General features: G+C 41.7%; 1 protein-coding gene across 1 annotated transcript in view; it reads left to right on the forward strand.

Moving 5' to 3' along the window:
- Window positions 1-19,514, forward strand: part of CHN2 (chimerin 2) — a 74,643-nt gene that overhangs the window by 1,392 nt on the left and 53,737 nt on the right. Inside the window, exons 2-3 of the mRNA XM_009888905.1 lie at window positions 1,915-2,028; window positions 4,029-4,314. Of these exons, the coding sequence (XP_009887207.1) occupies window positions 4,177-4,314 (138 nt within the window). The 5' untranslated portion in view covers window positions 1,915-2,028; window positions 4,029-4,176. The remainder of the gene's footprint in view (window positions 1-1,914; window positions 2,029-4,028; window positions 4,315-19,514) is intronic.

A 19,514-nucleotide genomic window follows, 5' to 3' on the forward strand; every position in this document is an offset into this window, starting at 1 on the left:
TATTACTATATGAATCGGTGATGTGGCTGCATTTTAAGTAGTGCGTGTAGTTCTGGTCCCTTGGTACCCCTTCCTCCTGCCTCCTTTTTAGAAAGGTTATAGACTAAATGAAAGGTACAGCAAAGTGCAACAACGGTGGAGCAAAGGGATGCAGCTCCTGCCATACGGGGAAAATGAACAGGTCTTCCCCAGTGGATGTCCAAGAGAGGGACTTGCACAGTGTCCCTCTCAAGTTCATTGCCACAGGGTGATGCGGAGGCCGAAAGCATAAAGATATTAAAGGGTTTACAAGTGAGATTCTCAGATTCATGAAGGATAAGGTCACAGCTGATGGGACACAACTTCTGGCTAAAGCGGTGATGGATGGACAGGGATGTGAAGTGAAAGAAATATGTCACTGCTTCCTGTACTCTTTCCATAAGCAAGTTATTGTCAGCTGCTGTCAGACACAGGCATCTGAGTTCAGGGATCTTGTACCGCGTACAAGCTGGTTTTATGCCCTTATATAAATGTAGCAACAGCATCCATGAGAAAGCTTGGATTACACAGTGCTTACCACCCATAGTTAAAGATATTTCACAGGTGTCCCAAGTATCCTGGCCCAGCGGTTTCTTAAATTGATCACCAGAAAAGCTTTTTTTCCTAATGTCTAACCTAAGGCCTGCTGTATTTTATAATGAGCTTCTGTGGCGAATAGCCTATGCTCATTATTTTTAACTAGAGTTATGAATTGCCATCAGTTTAGCGGTAAAGACATGCTTAAATTATGTCATCTAGGGGATGCTCGTTTCAGTTTGGATGTGGCAGTAAATGATTGTGTCCCCACCAGTACAGACAGAAAGTATGAATCAATTTACATCATCTTGAATAGAAAGTCAATCTGGAAAGATCACCTAAACCTAATATTTCCAACATGTAATAGTGAGAAGACAATGTAAAGAGAACGGAACAACAATTGCATTTACAGCCAATGTGTTTTTCTTCTCTTTCACTACGGAGCCAGAGGCAACGTTAGAAAAGCGCCACTTCATACATGTTGTCAGAAAAGATAAAATGCTGAAGGCCAGTACATTTTAGTGCCTTTTTTTCAGACAGCAGCAAAAAGAGAAACTTTCAAAACCTCTGAGGAGACCTTCAGAGACTTACCAGTTAGCAAAATGTGTGTAGGAGTTAAAACTCAATCTGCTGTAAAGGCCGCATTTGTACTTATGGAAAGATTGCTGCTAAATATTGATTATTGTAAGGTTAATTGTGCATCTTAGGGCCTCCTTTTTTCTTAAAACAGCAATGACAAGAGAATGGGAGAAGTCTTGCTTTTTTCTAACACTGAATGAGGAACTCACTGAAATACAGAAAACAGTATTTTTCTCAAGGCTACTCTGTATCTTCTACTTTAATATATGCAGGCTAGAATTTTAAGTAATTGTTGCCATTTTTTGTCTCAGTTTCCCTTAGAAATTTGAGGAAGCAATGTTAATATAAAAATAAAGCAAACTGATAATAAGAATGACCTCTTATTTTAATTTTAAGTCATCTCCATTAAAAAAAAAAAAAAATAATGCCTTTGTGCCTAGCTTTCAGTTCTGTATTAAGAAGGGAAACAAGGAGGAGGGCATAGACTGGTAGAGGAGCAAAGTTGTGAAAAGATGGGGCATTTACAGAAAAAAATCTTTGGGTGCAGTGGTAGTGTCGTACTGGATTATATTAAGTGAAACTGCACATACAGTGTGATTTTTGTTTTGCCTCTATCCTGGACTTGCCCAGGCTGGATGACTGTCCTGCTACTTCTAGATGCTTGGACGCTGTCCTGATGGTTTAGACCACAGTGCAGAAGTTTTCAAATGGTGTCTGGGGTGGAGGGGAAGGTGTTTCTGGTTGGATTGTGCTGTAAGTCACTGAAGTGTGTTCCCTTAGGTTTCACGGGATCATTTCTCGGGAGCAAGCAGATGAAATACTTGCTGGCGTAGAAGGAGCATATATTCTTAGAGAAAGCCAGCGGCAACCCGGCTGCTATACTCTTGCTCTCAGGTAAATGTTGTTGTAATAGAGCTTTATAGTTCAAATGTAAATGTGTTTAATGGAGGGGATTACATCAGTCCCTTTTGAATGAAGCCTATGTCCACCATCACTTAATCCACTTCATGGTGTCAGAGTGATTTTACACCCTTTTGTCAGCAGTTTGACCATCGCAGTACTACAGCAATTCAGTCCTTCCTTTAACACTTGGCTCGAACGTCCCTTTTCAGAAGCAGACTGTGCCTGGTTTCAAAATTTTTTCTGCGTAGGGTAGCCTTTACAGCCTTGAGTGTTGTAAAGATGGAGCTTCTCCTTGAAAACTGTGTAAGAGGTGTGAGTGAGTACAGAACAGGGGAGTGTCCGGGCAGTGACGTGTTATACACAAACATCGGAAACCATCAGCAATAATAACCGTGAATAAACCTGGAAAATCATGAGGTCCAGTGGCTGACCAGCTGTCACAGGCAGCATACTGGACTCCAGTTTTCTTCCCTAACTGGAATTCAGCCTTGCTGTAGAAATACAGTGTGGAGCATGGGATGCTGCGGCTCAAAGAAGTAAGAGTCTGCTGTTCAGCTGAAGGACAAATTCAATGGGAGCCTAAGCTACAACCTCGTTGCCCCTTATGGGTGACTTTCCTTGAAAATACAGCCACTTCTGGCTTAGCTGTGCCATTCAAAACCTGCCCACGCTACATTCTTAAAGCTGCTGTGAGTTAGTGGCAAGAGGACAAGATATTATATGGGGTTTTGACCAGACAAACTCATTGGCAGTATTTTACAATGTTTATAACGTTGTTACTTCTGTGGGATATACACAAAATAAAAGTCTGCATTTCTACCCTTCTTCTGGTACGCCAGAAGGAAAAACCCTTTAAGGAGTTACCCCCAAGTAGCTGTGATACAGTGCGGAAATCATCCTCAGAATTCGTATTGATGTGCAGATGGTAGAGCTGGAAAAGCTGGTGAGTCATGCCAACTGAAAAGTGGTGTAAATTAAAAGCAACTTTTGTCAGCTGAAAAAGAACAAACATAATTTTTTAGGGCTTTGGAGAGAGATTTCAAAATAAAGAATAAAAAGAACTACTAAAGGATGGGGATTATGGCAAAGTGCCTGTTGTTTTGACACAACAGCATGATTTCTAAATCCATCTGGATAATTATTTGTAGAATCAAAAACTGAATTTGATTATAAATTGGGAATTCATACGAAAAATGTGGGCGAAAAAATAAGAGGCTTAAACAGTTTGATTTGAATGCCCAACAAAGTACGCAGAGATGTGCACATTTCATGCAATATAAGGACCGTTTAACCCAATGTCGTATCTTTGAATCCTTTAATCAAGAATGGGATTCCAACCTTGGTGTTATAAACTGAATGTGCTACTACAGCACTTTGCTTTTTAAAACACTTTTAAGAAACACCCCATAGATTACACCTGCCATAAACAAGGCCAGAGTTATCCCACAGAAGTTTGGATGTTTAACTGGGCTGCTGAATTAGGAGTTCCGGCTCCTGGGCTTCCTGCCAGAGGATGATTCAGACCCTTAGGATTTGAATTACTTGCTAGAGATCCCCATCTCTCTTCACGGACTGTAAATGTGCCCACAGTGGTTAAGCATCTGCTTTCTGCACCTCAAAAACGTTTTGGGATGAAAGAGCCCTTAACACAATTATGCATCCCAGTATAAGGTCTTGTGAATGCAAACATGCCTTTCCGTCACTGCGGTAGTCCCTTTAGGATTTAGATTTAAACCACGTACGTCTGGGTCACGTAGCTTGTTGCAGAGACTGGGCCTCAGTTCTGTAGCCCAGTCTATGCCACGCAATCAAGTTTGGGTTTGAACTTGAGTTTGAATAGAGGTCCATTTGCAGCCGTGTGCATTTTCCATATGTAAACGAGACGTATAAACTCATCAGCAAAATTACCTCCTACATGTTTTGCCAGTATGAATTCTCTCTCTCACTCTGCTCTCTTTCTTCTCTCCCTCCTTCTTTTCTGGTGTTTGCAGATTTGGTAATCAGACCTTAAACTACAGGTTGTTCTATGATGGGAAGCACTTTGTTGGGGAGAAACGATTCGAATCAATCCATGATCTAGTTACAGATGGCTTGATAACATTGTATATAGAAACAAAGGCTTCTGAGTATATTTCCAAAATGACAACAAACCCCATCTATGAACACATTGGATACGCCACTTTGCTTAGAGAAAAAGTGTCCCGGAGGCTGAGCAGAACAAAAAACGAATCAAGAAAAGCAAGTGTAACCAGTGAAGAAAATACCCCAGTTGAAAAGGTAAGTACTCAGTTTAAAATTTTGGCAATTAATACCAGTCTTTCTATCAAATCTGAGGGAAAGAAGTGTTTTGTTGAAAGACCTGTTTCTTTTTTCTGTACTTCATTAAGTATTACTATGCCACTGAAAAGCTTATATCCCATTGATGTGATCTTGGCTCCAAACTGGTATTTGACTGGAGCTTATGATGAAAACTTTCTAATAAGTACCAAATGCAAATATTTTCACTGTGTAAAAAAAAAAAAAAAAAAATATATATATATATATACACTGGTTGAACTTAGGAACTGCATCTAAAATTGTTCACAAGTTATGTTTCTTAGTCCATGTATACTGAAGCATATTCCACAGTAAGATTATGAAACTGGTTCCCACTGACCCTTCACCACAGCTCAAGTTTGTTATCTTTCCATTCACAGTGCAAAGCTCCTCTTTTCTGCCAAGTCTTTGGTGGATGGGTCTCAAATTGGGTTACTGTGTGTTTTCTTGCCTTTCTTCTCGTGGGTCTGAAATTGGGATACTGCGTGTTTGCCTCCCTTTCTCCTCGCTCTTCTCATTTGAAGCGGGTTTCCGTTGATCTCCTTCTCTCATGCGTCTGTACCCCGTAGCATTGGATGGTCTCGGACTTATTTACGTGATGATAAATTGAGAATTTCATGCAGTTAGCAGCCATCTGAAGATGTAAAATTAGAAATTCTTTTACATATGAGAAACAGTCTTGTAAGCAGTGACATGTGGATATTTTCATTTCCCAGGTGGTAAGGCAGTAAGAACTGTCAAACAAAACTTCTTTTCTGAGTCCGGTGTTTGTGCTGAATTGACTTACTGACATTTGTAAGTGTACTTCTGCAGTGTGACTGATGATTTTAGTGTTCAGTGTGCTGGCTAGCTAGTTGGGAACTAGAACCAGTTTGTATTTGGGAAGCAGGGAGTGAATTTGCTATCAAATAGTAATATTGAGCATGAAAAGAGATCAGCGTTTTTGTGTGTATCCTCATCACTCTAGGACATTTCCAACACAGTTGTTATCTGTTGGGGTTCACATATTTGCATCGGCTGATTATATACAGGTTTGGATTTCTCATAATAATTGGTCAAGTAGCTGACCTGACATGTAAACCTATTCATCCTCTATAACAAATTAATTCCATTTACGATGACATTTTTTAGGGAAGGCATACTGCTGCAGGGAAGTCCTTTGGAGAATGGCACAGCAACAAATCCTCCATTCAAGTTTTATTTCAAAATTAATCCACTGATGACAATAGTTTTGGGTTCAATTGGATAGTATTGTAATGTGCAAGAGGTGTGGATGCCATAGAGAAGGGTTTCGTGCTCGTTCAGTTGATCCTTGTGATTGGACACCGTCTGGTTGTGAGTGCTGTAACAGAAATAAGAAAGTGAATTTTGACTTTATTTGAGGCACACTAAGAAATAAACATAGTGCAGTGTGACAGACTTTTGTGTAGGTAGGAAAACGGTCCAGAGGATGTTCTGGAAGAGTTTCTTTTATATTGAGAAAATACTGGACCATCATCAGGATGACTGTAAACATTATTAGATGACTGCAAAGTAATAAAGCAATCACGATGGTTGAAAATCACACTACATTCTCTAGGAAATCAGGAGAATATTCTTTTTGTATAAGGAAAACCACAATTTCAAAATTGTGTTCCGTTTTACTTATGGTTCTTGCAGTTGAGGAGCAAAGGTCTTTTATATCTCTCAAAGTGCTCTCAAAGACTTCAGAGGGGCTTCATTCTAGTACCATATATTTCCTAACAGATTGTGTTTTCTGTTAGGTTTGGGGTTGGATGTTGGTTTTCAGGCTGGGCAGTTTTGAGTAAGCACTGTAAAAACTCTTAAACCAACAGAAGGCAAACTGTTGCTGAAGGGACCCTCTCTCCTTCACCACTGCCTTTTTGCTGATGTACAGTTTTATGTAGCTACACAGTGGGTGACAGTAGAAAGCGGCTCCAGATAAAAACTAATGCAGCCAGAATAAAAACCGCGTGATTTTTTTCAGCCAGATCTGCTACCTGGTCCACCTCATGTGGGTGGAAATGCAGTACAAAGGAGAGGGTAATACTTTCTTCTGATGGCAGCTCAAGAAACGATGCTATTAGCTTAAAGTGAGTGGAGAGCTGCATCCTTAGTTCCAGGTACCTGTGCTTGAAGATGTTTGGACTCGCTGTAATTTGCTATCAATAGTGAAAATACACCTCTAGACCTCATTAGTGATTGGATTAGAATCATAGAATCATTTAGGCTGGAAAAGACCTTAAAGGTCATAACGTCCAACTGTTAACCACACACTGGCAAGTCCACCACTAAACCATGTCCTAAGCACCACATCTACATGTCTTTTAAATACCTCTAGGGATGGTGACTCCACCACTTCCCTGGGCAGCCTGTTCCAATGCTTGACAACCCTTTTGGCGAAGAAATGTTTTCCTAATATCCACTCTAAACCTGCCCTGGTGCAACTTGAGGACATTTTGTCTTGTCCTATCACTTGTTACTTGGGAAAATAGACCAACTGGGTCTTCTTTTGTATTGCAGCTGAATGAAATGAAAGTGTGTGAAGTGTTATTTACCTCTGAGGTGGTTCAGAATGCGAAAGGTAGTACCACAGGTCCTTACCTTACAAGGATTAGTGCTCATATAAATTTCCGTACATGCAGGCACTAGCAGCCTGCAAGACTGGGCTGCGTGGCTGCGCAGCTGCGCTGTCGTGTAAAAATAGCTTCAGCTAAACCATTACATTGTTGGCAACCCTCTCTGCCTTCTCCCACTGAGGGGAAGCAGCAGAAGGAGGAATAGCAGCTGTTTCTGACATATTTTTCTTGCCAGGAGGAGTAGGAGCAATCACAACTACAAGAGGAGTGGGGCGTAACAGGCAAGGTGATCGGCTCACAGGCTGAAGACCTGCCATAGCAGCTGAGGCCTCGTTATTGATGATTAGGACTCCCAATGGGCTTCTCTACTGGTACCAGTAGTGTTCCATCTTCTTATGGAAATCCATGTGAAAAAAAAAAAAGTTACTTCAGCTAAATTATTAGCAACTGAAAGGAATTCACGGAATTCTATATGTTGAAGCCTACCATGGTTGCTTTTGCTTCATATGTTACTGAGAGAAGCTCGTGAGAGGTTTAGGTAGCAGACAAAGACTCAGGGCTCATCATTCCCATCCGTCCGTTCCTCACAGTAACTTCAGATAAAGTATGGACTGGGCTTTGGAGTAAACTGGTTTAATACTGAGCATTTGTCAGTAATAGCATACAGGGACAGAGGAGAATAAAGGGAACTTAATATTTGTTTTTATATATACTTTACAAGTCCTCTGAAATATAAAAATAATACGAGGAAGTGGTAGTTCAATGGGAGTTATATCAGATGTTTTGCCTGGGGCTGTCATGTGTTGTACAGCATTTTAGACAAAGACCATGGTCTGCCCACAAATCAAAACCTTCACCCACTTCAATTACTCCAGTAAATTTCAGACACCTTAGAAATAAGTGAATGAATATTCAGTATTCTTTGCTCCATGTGTGAAAAATCATGTTTTTGTAAGGTGTGTTTTCTCTGGCCAATAGAACAGGTTAAATGTCTATTTTTATTTTTATTTTTTTTATAATTGAGATGGTTTATTTGAAAGTGCTGCCTGGAGTATTTTGAATGTTTCAGAAATGATGGAGTGGGGGGAAAAGCCACACATGCAGGACAGAAACTTCCATTATTTCTCAAGAGGAATGTGAGAGTTCAGCACTCTAAGGTTAAGCATCAGTACTCCTCTTACAGATTAGGCTTTTTACAAGTGAGATTTTGTTTTATACTGAAACCAATTCCAGAGTGTGAAAGTGCAGCTGAAGGCATTAGTCTCCTTAGCGGGTTTGTTAACACCATCCAGGGAATCCGCTCATTCTGTCACCTCCCACGCTGACAGGGGAGATTATTCTATGTCTCAGTCACTCCAGCACCGCTGCTCCCTGTGGGGTAGGTCGATGGAAGGGGACCACCAAGGCACGGGCTGGCGGGAGGAGCATGCATCCGGATGAAATGCCTTAGTACTGCCTGGGGTACCTGTCTGTTCCCATAATGATAATTTCTTCGAGGTCGTAATTAGTGGAGTCATGCCCATTCCAGAAGGGGGTTGTGATACATAGGCTGGATTAAGCTGTTGTTTTGCATGCCTTTTTACCCTACGTTTTTTGTAGTGTGCCTAAGAAAACGTTTATGCTTTTAGATACTCAATGGCAACATTTCATCCAAAAGTTATTTCTGTCTAGCTTTAAAAAGGTGCTAGATTTGTAGACACAGACTCCAAATTTTAGTCCAAATAGTTTAACAGATCTTTAATCTGAAAGGAGCCACAGTGATTTTCAGGAATGAAGTGTTGTGGGAGGACAGCATGCTGCAAATACTTTCTTAGCAGTGTAGGCAATTGTCATTTTAACGGGATCCAGTTTCAACAAGGATTTTGGATAGAGAAGCAGTTTTTTCTGCAAAGAACATTTGAAGATTGTATGTTGTCTGTTTAGGGTTGTGATTTAGGCTTGGGCAAGTTGTGATCGCCTGCTTCATGTTTGCTCTGCTTATGGAATGCTGTACTTGGTGCAAATGAATGTATACTAGAAGATGTAGGGCAGATAAGTACCTGGTACTGGTACGTACTGTAATTAATTACCAGTATTTCATGTTTCTGGTGAATGTAGGAGAAGTGTAACTAGCTGTAAGCAATTAATCTTTACGTGTAGGAGAGAAAAAAATGCAGGAGTCTGTCAGTAAAATATGTAGTTCTGAAACATTTTATCGCAATCACATACAGTGTCATCCTGCAACTGCTGCCCTTGCTGCGTCAGCGGTCTCTGTGTCCCAGGCAAGGAGAAGAAATCTTACTTTCTAATCCTACCATGGCACGTGTAATTTGGGAAAATCTATTCAAATAATTGAAACGTTGGAAGGAAAATGCAAGCCGGAATTTCATGAGCACCTTCAGGAGGTAAAAGCTGTCACGCTTGCTGATGAGAAGCCGTCCCGGTTCCCTGCTCTCGCGCTGTCATTCCCATTCCTGTGACCTGCCCTGTGCACTGCTGCAGCCACCCCGTGCTGGATGCTGTGACACAGTGCCCCGTGTCAGGCAAAGGCTGTGCCCCACACCCCGTTCCTTTGCTACGCTGGTCTTATCCAGGAGCAGCTCCTGGGTTTGGGTTGCCTCAAGGATTCAGGTTAGCACGGGGAACGAGATGAGAATGGGAGACTGGAGTTAAAGAAAACCTTTGGCAGCAGCTCAGCTTTAAGAATTTGCAAAAAGGATAATCTTCACCTATCTGACAGAGGACAAACTGTTGGTAAACTCAGTAAAGATTAAGGAAGGTTATGTCAGTGCCAGGTCTCTGATTACTTGAATGGTGGCAAAGCTCCCATCAGCTTCTCTCCAAGTAGGGTCTGGCTCAGTCGGTTCAAACATGCCGGTTGTACATGAAATACGAGTTTGCGTGGAGCCAGGGCTGGAGTGCTTGTTCTGCTCTCTGGTTGCAAGTACACTCCAGGAGCAGCAAGAGGCATTTAACGATGACGGTCTGTAAAGAATAGTGTAGCAGTTTGAGCTAAAGCAAGAGCAAGCTGTACCTGGAGACTTCACTTAACAGTGGGACAGTGCAGAAAACTGTGTATTGCTGCTTGACGTGGTAACCTCTCTATCTGTTTTGCTGGAACTCATTACTGGGCATTTAAGTGCAAATGACAGAGCCCATAGTTAATACTGCAGCTAGAACTAAAGGGCTGAAATGATAAGCATATTACGGAGTCTGGAAGGTTGTAGATTTCCTCGGCAGAAAATCCCACACAAATAACAGACAGATAAGAAAACTATTCCTGTTAAGGCAAAGGTGACAGAAACAGAAGAATAACTTTGCTAGAAGTAGTAGTTGGTATTACTGTCCTCATTAGTCATGCTGCTCACACACAGTTTCCCATAGAAGAACACACAGGACTTCCAGGAAAGACTGTTTTCTAACGTCCCTTAATTGGAGATGTAATCTCGTGACGGAACTATATTTTTAGGGTCACCGCAGTTTTCCTTACATCAAAACTGCACAGGAGACAACCAATTTTATGAGAACCTCTGGCTTGGTTCAATTTTTATAAGTATTTACACTTCTACATTGTTATTCACGCCACGTCCCTTTTTGTAGGCCTCTTAGCCTCATCCTACCACTCCATTTTTGTCTCTTCATTGAATTTTCTACAGGTACTGCTGTTAGCCAACGATAAAGAAATCTTTTCAGTCTTTCATTTATTCATTATTCTTGCCATTCCTCAGCTCCTGTGAACCTCTAATGATCCTATTACAGGCTGCTAGCTAGTGTTTAACTCTCTGCTGGGATGTCTATCCAGATGTTGAGCATGTCCTTCCACACGATGGCTGCAGGGTACTGTGCTGTCCTAACAACAGATCACGGGCTTAAGAGGATAGTGAGCAGAAACGTCTGTTCCTGTGGGCTGGAGCTGCACTGATAATTTGACCCAGGGTCTTTGACATTGCCTTCAGCTCCCTAGTATCTGCAACGTGCTTGGTCAGAACAAATTAAAATTTGTTCTACAGGGATATCAGCAACCCACCACCTTCTTTTATTAGGGGTTACAGTTTCAGTCCTGTATGCATATCCACAGAATTCACAGGAGATTCCTCCCCAGTTGATTGTCCCTGGAGGATGCTCAGACACCACACTGATAAGCAGCAACATAAAGCCTGTACATGAAGGTGGCCTTTATCTGCAGATTTCAGTAATACATGCAGTGATAAAAGGTATGTGGCATTTTTGCTGCTAGAAGCAACTAACTTACCCATCATAATTCCTTTCATCAGTCACTTCTGCTTGTCCTGCAAGAGTAGTAGTCTACACACAGGCTACCACATGTACGTACTTAATTGTATCATGCCCTGACATGAGTACTTGAACTACATTGCCCACTGTTTTCTTTAAATGATTGCTAGCAATTTAGTACTGATTTCATCCGGAATACTCTTTGGTATTATGCCATAGCGAGGAGGAGTTTATACGTATACAGTCGATATAACAGTATGTGTATTCTAGTAAGCAGTTTTATATTTTGAGTGACAAATACTGTCTTACTGAAAATATAGCTGGCTGGTCATTTTCTTTTGCCTTTCAGTGTTGGCATTCTTTTGTATTTTCCAGCTGTGTCTCTTTACAGCTTCTTTTTTGTTTAAAGCATCATACATATGAAATAGTCAATATATAAGAAATAAAAATAAGAAAGTACCAAAGTAAAATGATGGAAAGTATCTTTTTCGATTCCTTCCCTCTGGCTGTCTATGTTTATGCACAGGGAAAGGGATGTTGCGTTGTAGTTGACTCTGGCATTCCTAACTAATACCTAACATTTTGCCTGATTAGGCAAGGATTTTTGAGAGGAATAATTTGGCTCATTTTAACAGTAATGGAAATTGAGGGAATCAAGAGAAAGAGAGGTTCCATTGCAAAGTGTTTGCTTACAGTGCTTGCCTGAGCTGTTAACATCTCTCTAGGATCCTGGTTTATGTTATGCTATTACTGTCAGCTTAGGATTCATGACTTCTGCCTTAAGCAGAATAAGTGATATGATTATGCCTGAAGAGAGCTTGTAAGTTGGAGACAACGCTGATTTACACAGATGACATGATGCGACGGATATGATCTGATCCAAATGCTAATGAAATTAACGGGAAGACCCCCAAAGATTTCACAGGGTCTTGGAGCAGTTCAGGGCACTGCTAAGTATATGGAGCAAAGGTGAATATGAAGTTTGTTATCACCAAAGCGTTTCCCAATCCAGTGTTTTAGAAAGGTCGCCAAATGGAAACGGTGTGAAAACTTCATACCTGAATACCACAACTGTAGAACTGTAAGGGGGATCTTATCAATGCCTATAAATACTTAAAAGGGAGGGTGCCAGGTGGATGGGAACAGTCTTTTTTCAGTGGTAACAGGCACAAACGTGAACATAGGAAGTTCCATCTAAACATGAGGAGGAACTTCTTTGCTTTGAGGGTGGCAGAGCACTGGCACAGGCTGCCCAGAGAGATGGTAGAGTCTCCTGCTCTGGAGACATTCAGAACCCGCCTGGACGCTGTCCTGTGCACCCTGCTGTAGGTGACCCTGCTCTGGCAGGGGGGTTGGACTAGATGATCTCCAGAGGTCCGTTCCAACCCTGACCATTCTGTGATTCAAATTTGCTCAAATGACAATGTCAGATTAGTACTAAAAGTGACTAGATACACCAGAAGTGCTTATAGTAGTCCTAAAGCAAATGCCACTTGTCTCTTCAAGTACAGTACTGTATCTGCAGCTAGGCTCTGCTGAATACATAAATTAATCTTTTCCTCTTGGGTATTTTCTTGTTATGACCATGTTAATAATTCTAATAAAGCTAAATGTTTGTGGCATAAAACCTATGCTTAGTTTGATGCATTAAAAATAAAAGCCTTGTATGAGGCTCTGATACTCTTTACATAGTTTGATGATATTAAGTTAGTATAAACAAACTTCCATAGGGATTGGGATGGAGCCTTCAGCATAAACTAGTCTAGTCACTGGAAAATGAAAAGCCATTTTTAAAGTAAAAATCTATACGTGATTATCTTGCATGAATCTTGAGACACTGTGTAGGAATGGGCACTAAACTTTTACAAGCACCTCTAAACTGCCATGTTTTGATCTTGGAAGAAAAGTGTTCAACTTCTTAAGAATAACAGATTAATTTCTGTTAGTGGAGCACTTGGAATTAGTGTCAAAAGGAAATTATTTAAATAGTGACTAATATTTATCTTTTATATTTTGTTTAGAAAATAAGTGGGTTTAGTGATGTGCTTGTTTAGGTCATATGTTTGCTTGGCTAATTATAAGGAAACAAATAACCTGTCCTCTGTGCTCATGCTGGACATGACAAGAAATGATTGGCCTGAAATAAAGTGATTAACATTGCAAGTTAGCTATTAAGGGAGAAAAAAAGAAAGAACCATGAAACAGTGGGATGGAGTGCCTGAGGGGGTGACAAAATCTCCCTAATCATCAGGCATAGAACCATGTTAGAAAACATCTGGGAGAAATTGCACAGGTATCACTGATAGCTGAGGCAGGCAGGAGAAGAACCTCCTGAAGTACCTTCTAGTCCTATTTCTCCATGGTTTTCTGTGCCTGAAAAAGTATTATTTAGGCTCTGATTCATCTTGTCTAGATGAAGACCTCTTACCAACGTAGCTAAGGAGTAGTTATTTCATTCTTCCCCATGGGAGGATAGTACCTTTCAGCCTAGAGAAGAGAAGGCCACAGGGAGACCTTACAGCAGCCTTCCAGCACCTAAAGGGGGCCTACAGGAAAGATGGGGAGGGACTCTTTATCAGGGAGTGTAGCGATAGGATGAGAGATAATGGGTTTAAACCAAAAGAGGGTGGATTTAAGATTAGATATTAGGAAGAAATTCTTTATGGTAAGGGTGGTAAGACACTAGAACAGGTTGCCCAGAGAAGTTGTGGGTGCCCCATCCCTGGAAGTGTTCAAGGCCAGGTTGGATGAGGCTTTGAGCAACCTGATCTAGTGGGAGGTGTCCCTGCCCATGGCAGGGGGGTTGGAGATAGATGAGCTTTAAGGGCCCTTCCAGCCTAAACCATGCTATGATTCTGTGATTCAATTCTGAATCGTCTCTTCACTAGTGAGAAATTATCTGCAGCTATGATCCTAATGTCCAAGGCTTCCATGAAATGCCTAATGTGAGCCAAGATATGCTAAGTTCTTCCTTTTCTATATCCTGCTCGCTCTGGAGACTTTTTGCCAAGGAATGTCTTGGCCAGCTTTCTATGTACCTACATGCTGACTGGCATGTGTCCCATCACGCTCTAGATATTATCCTTTCTGAGCATAAAACGTGTATGTCATATCCACTGAGCATCTTTTCCCATACTCTGGGTGCAGAATGTCTCACCCCTGAGGCATGTGGGCACTCGAGTGAAGTCAAGTGCAGAGCCCAAGCAAACGTCCTCTCTTTGACCTGGGATCTCACCACGGAGAGCCAGCTCAGCAGTCTGCACCCTCACCCTGCCGCTGGGATATTGGGAATCCAGGTGTGGGGATCTCCCCGGTCACCTCTGGGCTGGGTCAGTAGCTATGGGCCAGCCGCAGGGCTAGCAGAGCTCGTTGGAGCTGCCAGGCAGGAGGCGGCAGCAGCCTGGGCAGGATGACAACTAGTAATGGCCACAATGAAGCACATGCTGTTGACAGCATTCTCAGCTGAGGCTTGACTGTAAAGGTCAGGAACCAGTGCTTTTTATAACTGCTAATATTTGGAAAAGAGGACGCTGCGGTGTGAAAAGTGCAAATCGTAACAATGGGCTTTTTCTTGTAATGTATTCTCAGCCCCGGAGAACAGTGGGACGGCTCACGGTCGTCAGCGTGGGTTATGTAGAATGAATACTGCCAGTTAGACTTGATTGCCTTTTTGATAGATTTACAAAAGTACTGAATGAAAAGAATGCAGCAGATGCAGAATAATTGGATTTTTAGCAAAGTAGTACAATGTCTCATGAAATCATACTCTTGACATTAATTCAAATTGGTTGGCGCATGAACACGGTCACATGGACCAAAAATAGGTAGAGGAATTTCAAGCAAAGAATAAAGATAGGCAGCAGCTTGATAAGCTGAGGAAAGGTAGCTGATGAAGTACTGCAGGGATGGGAGTTTCATTTAAGATTTTTATTGATCTGGAAAAAGTGCAAACAAGACATTACCGAAAACTCAGGATGGTTTGTGCTATGATGTGACTCGGTATAGCAGTTTAATCCCTGGAAACATAATGAGTGTCCATGACAGAAACATCAAGAGAATCTCAATTAGAAAATGTAAGAAGACAATTTGGCATGTTTTAAGCACATGAAAAGGGGGCGAGCCACGTACGTGCCTGGAGTATCTCTTCTGTCGAGAGAGGGTTGCTTGCATTGAAGCTGGGTGTACCACTATTAAGCAGGAGCTAGAGGCGAGGAAGGAGAACATTGCCGTAGCCTCAGGAGGACTTATGTCTCCACTGCTGGTCAAGAGAAATAGTTGTTGATACACTTTGAAAGCCTTTTCCCCTGATATTCTGTTGGTTCACCCATCCATCTAAACAATACCTATTGCTGTGGTAACTCGTCATCCCCTTTTGGCAAGCTGTTAAGCCAGGAATAGTGGTTCTGCTTCTCAAAATGATTGTGCCCAGCACCTGTAGGTAGGGAGATGTGAAAAGCACTGCTTCCTTCGCTCCGTGCCCATGTGCTGGACCAGGTACCATTTGCCTGGTGATACAGGGCAGCTTTTCTGAAGTCTATCAGGCTTGGTTGGGGTCTTCACAGCGGGGGTGATCCCCCAGGGTCAGTTCTCAGTGCCTTCTGGATTGCTCGCGGTAGTCTGAGGTGTGGGCTCCTCAAATGAGAAGAATGGGCTGGGAGTAGAGCTTGGCCATTTGGCAGAGTCCATCAGGAGCGAAACAATCCCTGAGGAGGGAGATAATTCTTCAATGAGAAAGCTGTAGGGTTGGGTTTGGGGGGGAGGGAGGGGGTGAAGGTGGAGAAGGTGTCTCCAGATGTCTCTGCCAGACTCTGTACCACCTAGACTTGCAGGGAACAGCTTGGGGGGAATCGATCAAGATGATTTATGAAAGAAATTATCCCAATTAAACACTAGGTGGCATATATACTTAAGAGTTTCCAGGGACTGTATTAGGGCATCTTACACTGCTGACACTCATTTGTGCTTGTGCGATGAGCGTAGTTTCATGGGAGCATGACCACCTGATGCCTTTTTTTAGCAACAAGCGTTCATCTTGTTCTTGAGAAACTTGACACAAAGATACCGATGCTTCCTTCAGCCTTAAAGTTATTCTTTAGCATCAAAGTCACTTCTATATCGATACACAGATTATTAAATGCAGTGCGGTAACGAATAGGTGTACATGGCAATGGTCCTACGGAAGGTCCATTCTCAGAGGAATTGTGTAAACAGTGAGGGGGTTAATATGCAAAGACATAGTATGATTTACTTATTTTACTTGTCTGAAAGGCTGCATGTAGGAATACATAATGCATTTTAAAAGTCAAATGAAGGAAACCTAACATTTCTCCTTATGTGAATGCAAAGCACAGCTTTTGATTTCAGAGCTGGTATTTTAAGGTAATAGCATCCAGTGGTTTGGGCAAAATACTCAAAGGCAGAAAGTATGCCTTTATTCTGTGTCGGTGTGACACCTGTTAAGTCAGCCAGGCTGCAGTTTTCTGTGTGCTGCTGCTTCTCTATTAGTGAAAGAATAAATACAGCTAAGCTTACGGAAATGCCTTTTCACATGCTGCATCCTCGAGAAAACGCAGCACCACAGCCATCACCAGGGCAGAGCACTTAGCCTCTGCTGAAAAAATACCATGCTTAGTATGTCTGCTCTAAAAATTCCTAATTCTTCCTATGGATATTTTAAGAAGATAGGTAGATACTTTGGACTAGCTACAGATACCATGAAAATAAACTTCCCTAGCATAGGAGATATCCATAGTGCTGGTTGCATGCGTTGTTGCAGCTGTCCCTGGAAGGGAGTTGTAGGTTGCTGACCCACGTCCACCACCGGCCAGATTGCTGAGATGAATCCCGTAATCCGTCAGTTTGCTCTGCTGTAACACACGTATGGACCTCTGAGTCAACAGAACTGGTTATAGCTGTTCAGTGAGAGCTCTTACAAACAAAGTGGGAGATATAAAGAGGGAGCTAAATATGTAGGTCTGAACTGGGGTGTGCTCATTATGTTGGTGCTGAGGAGTGTGGAAAATAGACTTTGCCATGAAAACAGGATTATGGAGACAAATCCTTTCCTTGCTTGACACTGGCTGTGCCCCAGACATGCCTGTCCTCTTCAAGGGGAAAAGAAAGTCCCATTCTCCTTGTCTTTTCCGTCCTCTCCTCACCCACAAGAAGCAGGCTGAAGCTATTGCATTATCTGATGCCAGGGGATGTGGTGAGGCAAAAGCTTACAGCTTGCCTTAGGACGTGAAAAATGTGTCCAGAGCATCTGTACTCTGGCATCAGGAGAATGTGGTCAGGTTCATACCATAGAGATGAATTTTTTGCCTGTTTTCATTTTCAGTAGTATCATTTGATGCTCATATTGCATAAGACTTTTTATGTCTGTTATTTTCCCTGCTCTCAGGAAAATACTGGTAGACCAGTGTGTAATTCGGAGAGTGAACTGAGGTCTGCTGCCCCGCACGCAGTGGTGGGCTCCCTGCCCACTGCTGGGCTGCGTTCACAAAGCTGTGTTTTACAATATAAGTACATAAAGAGACACCTGGGCAACTCGTTCAAATCAATTAGTTCTATTTATTTATATATTTTAGGAAGCAGAGGAAAAAATAATTTCCTTTTATTTCCCTCTTCCCCTCCCTTTAATTTGATTAATCCAGTCAGCGCCATTTCCTAAATCCATCTGGTCTGTAATGCATTGCCGAATGTCAGGCCAAGTGAATTTGCAGACAAAGCTTAAGGCACTTCCAGAATGGCTGAAAATGAAGTATACTGGCAGAGATTGGACTAAAGAGAGTGTATTTTCAAGGACATTGCTCACATCATTTGGTTTCTTGTAGACCTCAAAGTACTAGGATTTAAGGGAAAAGGCTGGATTGTGGTTTCTTTGTGGGCTGGCAGAATCCCAACTGAATAAAGTCAAGTCATCATTTGATATGACTTGCTTCTTATGAGATGCTGCGTGCAATGCAGGATTCATATAACTTCCACGTGATGCTTTGTAGGGAATTTTTCCATGTGTGGGTTTTTTAATAAGCTCTCAGTGCAGTGGCTTAAGTTTCCTTCTCCACATGTGAGCAGTGTACACGCTCTGTATCATCCAGCTATAGACACTGAATTTAATGAGAAAATACAAAATCTTCTGTAATTTCCTTTGTTGGATTTCTCACTGAATTTTATGTTGCAAATTAAAAAATAAAAAAAAAGTAAGCAGTTAGAGTACATGTGGCATTTTCTTCCTTAGCCTACGACAAAGGCATGATACTGCCTCAGTAGAAATGAGAGCGAACCTGCATAGGCGCAGGTCGAGGCATGTGGGAGTCCCATTAGAGCTGCCCAGAGCTAGAAATGCAGACAAGTATGTTGTGATATACATCCACAGAGTCCCGTGCCTTGGGGCCGTGGCGAGCCAGCCTACTGAACAGGTACAGCGTAGGCAGCTCATGCAGCTGTTTCAGGCTGCTCGTTCAATACATCAGCTCCAGTGCAGTTCACAGAGCGTGTGAGCCATTGCTCTGACCAGGTTACCTGCAGCTCTTGGTACATACATCTTACTGGATGACAGTAATGGTGAGATTAAAGCACTGCGCATTAGAACATGGACGGAGTTCAAACATCTACCTGCTCAATGTCTTTTAAGTAGAATTTTGTAACGGGAATAAATCAGTCCATTTAGTTCACTTTCGTATCTAGACTTTCTACTATACAAGCAGAACATCTTGCAGCAAAATTCAAGATCAGACTTGGGAATGGAGTACTGTACTGGCTAGTGCCTGAGCTATCTATGGAATAATAAATATTGGTATTTTCTCTAACTCAGAAGTAGTCTTTTCGGTGCAAAAAGATGGGGATGGTGAATTTGATTCTTCTGCAAATTATATTTGAAGTAGAAGATTGCAAATAAAGGGACAGTGACTGAAATGTTAATGCTTTCCCAGTTTATTGCCTGTCTGTTTTCCTTTTAAAATGTGAGTTCAAATTCTTGAATAAAGGTAAGAATCATGACATTAATAAGAAAGAGGAGATTAAAAATTTCAGCCATCAGCAGCCTTTCTCATTATATGTTTATTGGGTTAACAGTTGTAGAGGTTTGCACTCTAACACCATCACCTATTTTTGTCTCGACAGGTGTTGCTAAGAATAATTTAGTATTTTGAATACTTATATTTTTATAGACTTGTGCAAGAATCCACGAAAAGTCCTTGAATATTTAATATTCAAATAATCAGACGAGGGAACAAGTTAATTCAATATGATAGCACTTCCAAACCAACATAACATACTCAGAGCTAATTGAGAAAAAGAATATATTCCTACAGGCTTTTGATATTTTTTCTTTCTGTAAAAATTTAGCAGCTAAATTTGTGCACAGAAAAT

This window comes from Charadrius vociferus, unplaced genomic scaffold (assembly GCF_000708025.1).
Source record: "Charadrius vociferus isolate BGI_N301 unplaced genomic scaffold, ASM70802v2 scaffold217, whole genome shotgun sequence".
Taxonomy (NCBI): domain Eukaryota; kingdom Metazoa; phylum Chordata; class Aves; order Charadriiformes; family Charadriidae; genus Charadrius; species Charadrius vociferus.